We start from the raw sequence: 11292 nt of genomic DNA on the forward strand, positions 1-11292 counted from the left end.
GTGGCTGTAGGGCGTGGCCCAACTCCAGCTCATTTCTGGGCCTTGAGAATATCAAAGAGCTAAGGTAGTTTGGACAGAGTGACTCAGGGCTGGCCTGTAAATTCAGCCACCTCGCTGAAAAAAAAAAAAGCCTCAGTTTTCCAACTGTCTAATGGGGATATGGAGATAGGCCCTCTGGGTCCCTTCGTGAGACCCCTCCAATTCGGCACACTGGTCCTCTCAGGGCCCACTGCTCTCACCACACTGGCCCACTCCGGTTTCCTGGAGGATCCCCCAGAAGCCCTTGGGGGGCGTACTCCAGGCACGTCCCCCCCGTCAGGTGAGGTAAACACTTAGCATGGTAGGAGAATCTCAGGTGACCGTGCTTCAGGTGGCACTTCACCTCGTGTGAGCCAGACTTTGGAGTCTGGTCACAGGTACCGAGAAGGTCATCGTCCCATCCAGAGTCTGCATCCCAGACCTGCACCCTCAGGGGGCCCCCTGTGGTCAGGACCACATCCCCGAAGTCCAGCTGTGTCATCCACCTGGGGTGGTTATCGTTCGGCACTGTGTCGGTCCTCAGCTCCCGGCCGCCGAAGAAGACCTTCAGGTAGGCGTCCGTGGCAGTGGTCCAGTCTCCCCACAGACCCGTCGCCAGGAAGTTCATGACCTCCAGGTGGGCCAGGCCCCTCTTCCTGGGACAGCAGTCCTGGTTGGTGGCCGCCGAGCCATGGCACATGCACTGGCATGGGTCCTTAGGGTTCTTGCGCCGCCCCGGGGGGCACGGGCGGCTGCAGTCCCTCCAGCGTGCCCTGTCCGTCACGTACTTGCTCACAGCCTGCCTGAGCGCCTCCCGCCGCGGGTCCCGGCTGTCCAGGAGCAAGTGGAGCGGCTCTAGCGTGTAGTCCACCAGGCCGGGGCTGTCCTGCAACGAGGCCACCCAGGCTGAGAACTGCTCGGGCCCAGCCTGGTTCCCGAACAGCAGGTCATGCACGGACGTGTGGTGGCCGCCAACGACCTCAGAACAGCGTTCCCGGTAGGCCTGGTGGAAGGAGGTCCCCATCTTGTGCTGTTTCTTCTTCTCCTCACACTCCTTGAATGCCGACGAGGCACTGGCGTGGCTTCCTATGCTGACCTCGGCCTCGACGGCCAGGCAGTCCTCAACCTCCTGGGCCGTGAGCCCTTCCAGCGCCAGCTCGCAGGTGCGCAGGGCGGTGAGGGCTGAGACGCGGCCGCCCAGCTCCATGGACCGGATGAAGTGGGTGCCATAGCTGGAGATGAGCCTCTGGTAGTCAGGCTCGGTGGAGATGTTGAAGTGGGGGGGCAGGGTCTTGAGGGCCCTCTTGAACTCAGGGTGCAGTGGGGGAGTGTGCACCAGGTGGAAACTGAGGGGAGAGAAAAACATCAGATGGGCCCAGCGGTGGGTAGTGTTTTCCCCTAAATAACTCCTGTGAGATTGCCCAAGGTCACATTAAGTGGCAGAACTAGGGCTTGGACCCAGGTGGCCTGGCTCCAAAGCTCAAGCTCTGAACCACCAAGCCAGCAGGGAAACCCACCCTGCCCGTTGCCCCTTGGTGACCTAGGTACTTTGTATAGGTATTTTTGTCTTTCTTTTTCAAAAAAAGATTTTTCTTTTCTAATTTTAAAAGCGATGGTACGACACCGATGGTATCTCTCTGGCTTTGGAACCTAGTCCTGTGGCCTCTGTCTGTCTGTCCCCTGGGTTGGGCCTTGTATACCTGGGCTTCTGACAACTCTGGCCACGCAGGCAGGAGCGCCCTGTCTCACTGTGTGGGAAACACGGCCTCCCGTGAGGGAAGTCAGCGGGGGTGGGTGACTCTGGGTCCCATGGAGACCGTGCATTCCTTTGGGTGACTAGGTCCCTGAGGGCTCAGGGCATGGCTACTGTTGTTCAACCTGTAGCCCGAGTTCTTAGCACAGAGCCTGGCAAGGAGGAAATGAAGAGTGCTTGAGCGGATGAAAGAGGCCCAGGGACAGGAGGGACCCAGCCAGGCCTCCTGCCCGCAGGAAGCTAGCAATGCCCAGGGAAGTGGCGGTTGGGTGCTCAGTAGACCAGACTGACACCATATGGGGCTCTGAGCATAGCCTTGCTCGCTTGCCCTCCACCTGTTCTCTCCCTGGGTTCTTCCAGGTCAGGGCCTCAGGGAAGGGGGTACGTGAGAACCAGGACTGCCATCTCCTCCTGGCGGAAGCGGCCGCCAGCTCCCCACGCTGCCATTCCAGGGCTCCCAGACCACCCCGAGTTTCCCACGCCTTTTCCAAGTCCCATCCAACCTCCACTCCCCCGACCCCGGCGCTCACCTGTAGAAGCGACACTCCACTGAGTCCAGGCTGAAGCGGTACTGGTCCTGGTGAGTCTTCTGGGCCGCGAAGTTGGCTGCCTGGGAGTGGGAGCCCGCCACGGTCACGCGCACGTTGCTGCTGGGCTTGGGAGTCACGTCCAGCCCCACCTGCCAGTCGTTACGGATGCTGTTGGCCGCCTCCCCAGCCACCTCCTCGGTGGAGCGACCCTCATCCTTGACCACTTTGCGGTTGCAGCCCGAGCCCTGGGCGCGCCAGTCGGTGAGCGCCAGGGGCAGGCGCTGGAGGGCGCCCTGCTGCAGGGCGTTGCGGCAGAGGGTACAGGTGCCGTCGGGCCGAAGGAAGTGCTGTGTGTCCACCGGGAAGGAGCCTGAGCGCCGGAGGCTGGTCACATCCACGCCCTCCCCTGCCAGCCAGGAGCCGGGCACGAACTTGAGGTTGCGCCGGCACTCAGAGCGTGCGGCCGTGTAGCAGGGGGCAGGGGCGGGTGCGGGCAGAAGCAGGAGGAGAATGCCGGGGAGGAGCACTCGGGAGGCCATGGAGCTGTGGAGACAGAGGGCAGACGCTGTGGGCAGGGGCATGGAGGAGGGCCGACCCCTCCTCCCACTGTAGCTTATCAGGCCGTATGGGATGGGGAGGGAATGAGATATCTCTTAAGTCATTGGATGTCAGAGCTGGCATGGCCTTTACAAACCTGGTCCACCCCCTACATTGTACAGATGGACCCAAAGAGGGGAGTGGACTTGCCCAAGGTCACACAGCCAGGAGGAGACCCTTGCTAGGATTTCACTATTTAAGGCCAAATGGGAATCCAGATGGATGGTTTTGTCCCCAGGACCACAGCTACAGCTGGTGGGGAGGGGGCTCTGCGTGCAGAGGAGGGGATGGAGAGTAGCTGTAGAAGATTTGGGGAGGAATCTGGGGAATCTGGGAACTCTAGGGAAGCCTGGATTCTGGAGAGGTATTATTGTGGACCCAAGAACAAGCCATGCTTTCTTTCCTCACCTCACCTCTCTCATTATCTCCCCCCACCCCCATTAAGCCCTTAACAGAATTGGAAAAGATTGCATCACCCTCATTCTCCCCATTTCCCCTTTGGGGCCCTCTCTCTGAGCTCATGGAAGAACATCAGCCTGAATTCTAGAATAAAAGCTGCCTATGCGCCTGTGCCCCTAGATCCTGTGTGGGGAGGGGCCGTTCGGTTTGCTCTCCTCCTCATGCTTGTCTCCTCTTTGGCATTCCCTGCCACGCTCTTTGGGAATCTGGCCATGTCTGCAAGCTGCCTATTGCCGACTCTCGGACAATGCTTAGCTCAAAGGTTCTTCCTCAGTTTGAGGTGGCTCTGGAGCGTCACTGGGCCTGCTTATGATCTGGAATCTCCTCTCTCTACCCCAGTCCGAACTGAGCTCCTCAGACGCCTCTCCACTCTGGCACCTGCCAGGGACAGTGGCTTGTCTGAGGCCCGGGGGATTACGGAGAGCAGGAACTTCCCCTGTATTCCAGCTGGAACCTTCCGTGCCTTACCTAAAGGAGTGGCTTGAATGGTGGAATTCTAGGCAAAATGGCAGGCGCCAGGGAGGTAAATAGGAGAAGGGGAGTCTTTTGAAGGCCCTCCGATCATCTTGCTTAGGCAGCCAGCGTAGTTCATAACCTTAATCTAAAGAACTCAGTCTCCATCCTGAACCCGGGGAGCCTGTTTCCAGCTTTCTTAGTTTTAACTGTCAGCATTTGAAGGGGCCTTAAAGACTGTGTACTCTAACCTCTTCATTTTGTATAAGAGAAAACTGAAGCCCAGGGTGGGCATGAGGCTGCCCAGCGAGTTAGTGACAGAGCACAGTCTGGACCCAAGTCTCTTGCCTTATGGGTTACAGCACTTCCTGCTCCATCAGGCTCTTCCCCAGACAGAGCAGCCCTACTCTTGTGCCCCTCTGTCCCCACTCAGAGGCTCCCAGCCTCCCTGACCCCCTGCTTCCTCCCTACCTGGAGTCCTGTGTTGAGATGGTCCTACGCAGACACCCTCTCTCCCCACGGGAGGCTCCTGAAATGGTGGTGCAGCCCCCCAGGCCACAGTTCACATCTCATCACGCAGGCCACAGTTCACATCACTTCTGCTTCCTGCCCCGCCCCCCAGCTCTAGTCATGGGTCCCCTTTGCTCTCCCCCGCCCACCGGCACCCAGCCTTCCCTCACCTCCTCATCCGGCCTGCTGACAGCCCTCAGGAAGCAAGCCGAGGGGGCCAGAGGCTCATGTGCCAAGCAGAGCTGCCTGGGGCATGGGAACCCGGGGCAAACAGGTGAAGTTTACGGGGTGGAGCGAGAACACAGGGGTCTGAGAGCTTCGAGATTCAGCTCTAGTGTTGATGACAGGCCAGCAGGGAACAGCTTCCCTGCTTCTCCCTGCGGCATCGCACGTGTGGGCTGTCAGAGGCAGTACAGAGTGGGAGCTCGGAACCGGTCCGCCTGGGCTGGGGCCAGCTCGGGTGCGCACTAACTGTGTGGCCTCATCAGCTTCTTTAGGCTCTCTGTGCCTCAGTTTCCTCATCTCAAACTGGGGATGATATTAGCGCAGACCCCATGGGTTGTGAAGAATTGGGGAGTTTCTACGTGTGAAGTGCTCAGAGCAGTGCCTGGCCCTCTGTGAGTGTTAAAGCACGTGACCGTTCCCTCCTCCCAGGGCAGTGGGGAGAAAATAAATGTTGTTCACATCTCCTTGCCCACTTCCTGCCCACACCTGCACCCCAGCCCAGGCCAGGTTCTGGGCCCCAAACGCGTACCCCAGGACTGGGTCTCCTGCTCCTCACTTTGTGAGGAGAACCAGTGGCCTCGCTGGTCTTCAGCCTCCTTCCTAGCCCTGGTCTGTGCACCCATAGTGCAGGGGGGCGGGCAGCTGGGCGACACTGCTGGGAGGAGAGACTTGGGTGAGGCCAGAGGCCTGGGGCCTTCTCCAACCTTTGTCTTACGTGAGGTTTCCATGGGTTGAGTGACTCACAGGGCAACTCCTGGGGGGCAAAGTCATACTGGTCTGAGGTGGAGATAGCTGGGTAAGTGGGGGACCGTTCTTGTGAGTACACCCTCTAACCGCGTTAGTGACAGGAAAAAATAGCCACAGGCCCCAGACCACATGTGACACCATGGGATGGCTCATCCCTTGAGTTTACGTCCCCCACTGTGTCCCCTGCTCTTACGGGAACTGGGGTTTAACCTGTCTTCTCGAAACCCAGCCCCATCTCCTCCCCACAATGTCCCCCTCCCTCTCCTAGAATTTGCGGCCTCCCGACCCCCTTCTAGCTCCTGCCCGTGGCCTAAGTCAGATATCCAGGCTGTGAGGAGTTTAGTTTTGACCGTGCTCAGAAGACCAGTTTGAGGGGCGTGGAACCCTGCAGAAAATCTGTAGGAAGAGAAAGGTGAGGTAGGGGAGACAGGTTCTAATCCCAGCTTCGATGCAAACTTGCTTTGTGACTCTTGGCAGTAGAGTTTTAACCCCTTTCTAGGTTCGTTTCCTCATCTATAAAATCAAAGGGAGGACTTTGGGATTTCTAAGGATCCTAATGACGAAATGTGCATTTAGCAGTTTTCACTCGGTGTATGAAGTGGCGAATGTCCAAGAGATGCTGGGCGGGGGTGGGGGGGTGGTCCATGAAAGAGTAGTGATGACATTGAAGTTTACAACTACTGATTTTGGCCTGTGTAGCTGATGACAGCTGTCCTCTCCGGCTGAAACTTAGCACTTGACATGTGTTTTAATCACAGTTTTTCCACAGAGACATGAGATGCAATTTTCAGACACCATCTGTACGGTTTATTATTAACAACTTTGTTGAAATATAATTCACATACCATACAATTCACCCATTTAAAGTGTACAGTTCAGTGGGTTTTAGTATATTCGCAGAGTTGTGCAACCATCACCACGATCAATTTTAGAACGTTTTCATCGCTCCCCCAAAGAAACCGTGTACCCGTTAGCAGTCACTGCTCCTTCCCCTGACACCAATCTACTTTCTGTCTCTATGGATTTTCCTGTTAATTGAATCACACAAGATGTGACTTTTTGTATCTGGCTTATTCCACGTAACATAATATTTTCAAGGTTCATCCAAGCTGTAGTACATATCAATACTGTATTCCTTCTATTGCTGAATAATATTCCATTGTATGGACATACCACATTTGTTTATCCATTTATCAGTTGATGGACATTTTGGTTATTTTCACTTTCTGGCTATTGTGAATAATGCTGCTATGAACATTTGTGTACAAATTCTTTGTGTGTACATATGTTTTCATTTCTCTTGGATCTATATGTAGGCGTGGAATTGGTGGGTCTACAGTAACTCTTTAGGAACTGTTTTCCTACATGGCTGCATCGTTTTACATTCCCACCAGCAGTGTATGAGGGTTCCAACTTCTCCACATCCTTGTTATTATCTGACTTTTTGATTATAGCCTTTCTTATGTGTGTGAAGTGTTGTCTCATTGTGGTTTTGATTTGGATTTCCCCAATGGCTAATGATGTTGAGCATCTTTTCATTTGCTTATTGGTCACTTGTATATCTTTTTTGGAGCAATGTCTATTTGAGTCATTTGCCCATTTTTGAATTGGGTTATTTGTCTTCTTATTATTGATTTATAATAGTTCTTTATTTCAGATTCTAGACCCTTATCAGGTATATGATTTGCAAATGTTTTCTCCTATTCTCTGAGTTGTTTTTTCACTCACTTGATGGTGTCCTTCGAAGCATGAATGACGTTAATTTTGATGAAGCCCAATTTATCTATTTTTTTCTTTTGTTGGTTATACTTTTAGTGTCATATCTAAAAGTCTTTGCTTAACCCAAGGTCATGAAAAACCCTATGTTTTCTTCTAAGAGTCTTATAGATAGCTCTTACATTTAGGCCTGTGATCTACTTGGAGTTTATATTGTGTATGGAAAGGGGTCCACCTTCATTCTTATGCACGTGGATATAGTTTTGAAATATATTTTTTTGAGGTTACAAAATGTTTACTCTTGACAGAAAAGCTCCATGGACACTGTACACAGAATGCATGAGAAAGATACTGATCCTGAGGACATCTACTTATACAAACTATACCTACTGCAAACACGAACTGTAATGAAAGGAAGGAGGTCCTTTAACAAATCCAGTGTTTAGATTGTACTTACTGTGCATATTGTAGAGATCCAAAATGCAGTCCCAGGCGTTGTTCCCTTCATCCTGTGATCATTCTTTGTTCCCTTTTCTTTACAGATTTGTGAAACTTTGGGATTCTTTCTCACCCCTCAAATGAGTTATCTATAGTTATTCTCGAGTTATCACCTTCAGTCTCATGAAATAAGTTGAAGAGTTTTTCCACTTTCTCCATGCTATGGCAGAGTCTGTAGAAGGCTCAGTTTTTGTAGTTGGGTAGATTTGTAACTGCAGGGTCCGTGTCTTCAATAGCTCTGTTCAGGTTCTCCAGCTTTTTTTCTGGTATCGGTTTTGACAAGTTACATTTTTCTAGGAAACCTTCTTGTCTGTAAAATTTCACACTTGTGGGCATGAAGTTATTTACAACAGTCTCTCTCTTTCTCTTAAAAGTTTTTTTTCTGAATCAGTAGTGATACCCCCTTTTTAGATTATAATTTTTATTATGGTTTTTCTCTTTTTTCCAGATCATTCTTGTTAAAGATTTTTATGTGTTTTCGTTACTTGTCTCAAAGAATCTGCTCATGGCTTTATTCATCCTCTCTATTGTATCATTATTTTCCATTTTGTTCATTTCATTCTTATATTTTTATTTCCTTCCTTTTTCCTGTATTCTTTGGGCTTCTTCTATTGTTCTTTTTCTAATGTCTTGAGATGAATCCTTAGTTCATTAACTTTCACTCTTCTTTTTTGAACTGATGTATAACTGACGTATAACATTATTATTAGTTTCTGGTGTACAACATAACAATTTGATGTTTGTATATATTGTGAAGTTATTACTAGAGAAAGTCTAGTTAACATCCATCACCTTACTTAGTTACAAAATCTTTTTTTTTACTTGTGATGAGAACTTTAAAGATCTATTCTCTTAACAGCTTTCAACTATGCAATACAGTATGATTAACTGTAGTCACCATGCTGTAGATTACATCCCCATGACTTATTTGTGGCTGGAAGTTTATACCTTTTGGCCTCCTTCACCCATCTCACTGACCCCCCAATCCCTGCCAATTTGTTCTCTGTATTTATGAGTTTGGCTTTTAAAGAGAAGAGTCCATATATAAATAAGATCATATGGTACTTGTCTTTCTCTGTCTGACTTATTTCACTTATCATAACATCCTTAAGGTCCATCCATGCTGTTGCAAATGGCAAGATTTCCTTCTTCTTTATGGCTGAATAATAATTATAAATATATATGTTTGTATATCTGTCTATCTATCATCTCTCTGTAATTTTCTTAATTTTCTTTATCCATTCATCCATCAATGGACACTTAGGTTGTTTCTGTATCTTGGCTCTTGTAAATAATACTGCAGTGAACATGGGGGTGCAGATACCTTTTCAAGTTAGTGTTTTTGTTTTCTTTGGACAAATACCCAGAAGTGGAATTACTGGATTAGACTTTCTTCTTTTTTAATGTAAGCATTTAAGCTTCTCCATTTCTCTAACAATCTTTCTAACTGCATCTCTAAGGTTTTGGTATGAAGTATTTTCATTATTGCCTAGTTTCTTCATATTTTCTAAATTTCCTTATGATTTTTCTTTGACCAGTGAGTTATTTTTTTAAGTGTGCTTTTTACATTTTGAATAAAATGGAGTTTTATTTATTTATTTATTCAATTTTTGGCTGTGTTGGGTCTTTGTTGCTGCATACGGGCTTTCTAGTTGCCGTAAGCAGGGGCTACTCTTCGTTGTGGTGCGTGGGCTTCTCATTGTGGTGGCTTCTCTTGTTGCGGCGCATGGGCTCCAGGCGCACAGGCTTCAGTAGTTGTAGCGCATGGGCTTAGTTGCTCTGTGGCGTGTGGGATCTTCTCAGACCAGGGCTCGAACCCGTGTCCCCTGCATTGGCAGGCGGATTCTTAACCACTGTGCCACCAGGGAAGTCCAAAAATGGAGTTTTAAATACTATCTTTTGGTTATTGATTTCTAACATAGTTGCATTGTAGTCAGAACATGTTGCCTATATGACAGCCATTCTTTGATGGTTGTTGAAATTTTCTCTGTGGTCTACTAAATGTTAAGTTTTTGTAAATGTTCCTATGTATTTGAGAAAAATATCTATTTGCTAATTTTTGGTTGCAGGGTTCTATGTTCAAATCTATTGGTTTGGCGATATACTAATTACTGAGAGAATCATTAAAATCTCCCACTGTGAAGACATTCAACATCTGTAGGTTTCTCCCTGCAGCTAGAGTTCTGTCAACTTTTGGTTTAGGTTTTGAGGCTGTTTTATGAAACAAGTGTAGTATCATTTTGCCTTCCTGGTGAATTGAACTCTTTGTGTAGTGACCCTTTTAATTCCAAGTAATGTTTTTAGCCACAGTCTCAATTTTGTCTCATATTAATAGAGCTAGCCCAACTTTTTTTTACTATTGCTATTTTAGACTGTGGTAGATTACACATAACATAAAATTTACTATCGTAATCGTTTTTAACTGTACCGACTTTCTTTTGATTAGTACTCATTATGGAGATCTATCTTACTTTCAAACTCCTTGTGTTCTTATGTTTTAAGTGGGTCTCTGTTAAACATATTTAGATTTTGTTTTGTCATCCAATCTGAGTAACTACATAACTGCATTAAGTCCATTTACATTTATTGTGATTATTGTTCTGTTAGAGTTTATTTCTGCCATCATGTGTTATGTTTTTTCATTGTCCTGCTTCTTCTTTGCTTCCCTTTCCGCACTCCTTTCCTGTCTTCTTTTATGATAGATTGACTAAACTTTTTAAAAAGTACATTCTTTTCCCTCTCATGGCTTAGATCTCAGAATCTTTCTGATTCTTTCGTGGTTACCCATAAAAATGCTAACATGCATTCTTCTCAAGATCTAACATTCTTTACTGTTATTCTCCTTTCCAGGGATACTTAGTATGCTGTTATCTAAAATCACCCTTTCTCTTTCTGAGGATTATTTTTTCTGGTATTTTAGTTCTAGCTTACTTTTCCTCTACTAAATTAGTCATTGGTACTATTACTTGATACAGTCAATGTTTGTTTATATTTACCTACACATTTACCAATTTCTTTTCTCATTATTCTCTGGGCTTCCTTTGGGGATAATTCTCCTTTTTCTTAAAGTGCACACATTAGAAGGGCGTCAGTGGGTGTCTCTGGTGGCACACACTCTCAGTTTCTGTTTGCCTGAAATGTCTTTGTTGCACCCTTGTTTTTGAATCATAATTTCAGCTGACACTTTGAAGTTATTGCTGGTTGACATCTCTCAGCACTTTGAAGTTACTTCACTGTTTCTGGCTTCCATTGTTGCTGTTATTTAATTGTCATTACTTTTATAGAGAATTTGTCTTTTTGGGGTGAGGGAGGCACTGTTTTTAAGATCTTTTCATTTTTGATTTTCTGAAATTGTACAACAAAGTATGTATCCAGATATGAATTGCTTTTAATTTATCTTGTTTGGGATTTGTTCTTCCTGTACCTGAGGATTCACATCTTTCATCATTCTGGAAAATGATGAAGACATCTTGGCATTATCCCTTCATATATTCCATCTCCCTCATTCTCTCTATTTTTGACTTTTGCAATTAACAATATAATAGGCCTTCTCACTCTCTCTTCCTGGTCTGTTATACTCTTTCTTGTCTACTTTTTGTCTCTCTGTACTGTGTTCTCATTATTTTTCTCTAGTTCTTTGTTTCAGTTCACTGATTCTTGCTTTAGCTTTGTCTAATGTGCTATTTAATCCATCCATTGAGTTTTAAAATTAGGTAATACATTTACCGAGATGCAAAAATCAAAACAATATAAAAAGATATATAGTGATTAAACTCCTTCCTGCTC

General features: G+C 47.4%; 1 protein-coding gene across 1 annotated transcript; it reads right to left on the reverse strand.

The window, feature by feature from the left end:
- Positions 1-235: 235 nt before the first annotated feature.
- PRF1 (perforin 1) lies at positions 236-2840 on the reverse strand. Its single transcript, XM_068548870.1, has 2 exons — positions 2302-2840; positions 236-1364 (listed from the first exon to the last, which is right to left on the reverse strand). Exons 1-2 carry the CDS (start codon positions 2838-2840, stop codon positions 236-238), a joined length of 1668 nt encoding a protein of 555 aa, XP_068404971.1.
- Between the last annotated feature and the right edge of the window lie 8452 nt (positions 2841-11292).

Source organism: Eschrichtius robustus, chromosome 7, assembly GCF_028021215.1.
Source record: "Eschrichtius robustus isolate mEscRob2 chromosome 7, mEscRob2.pri, whole genome shotgun sequence".
NCBI lineage: Eukaryota > Metazoa > Chordata > Mammalia > Artiodactyla > Eschrichtiidae > Eschrichtius > Eschrichtius robustus.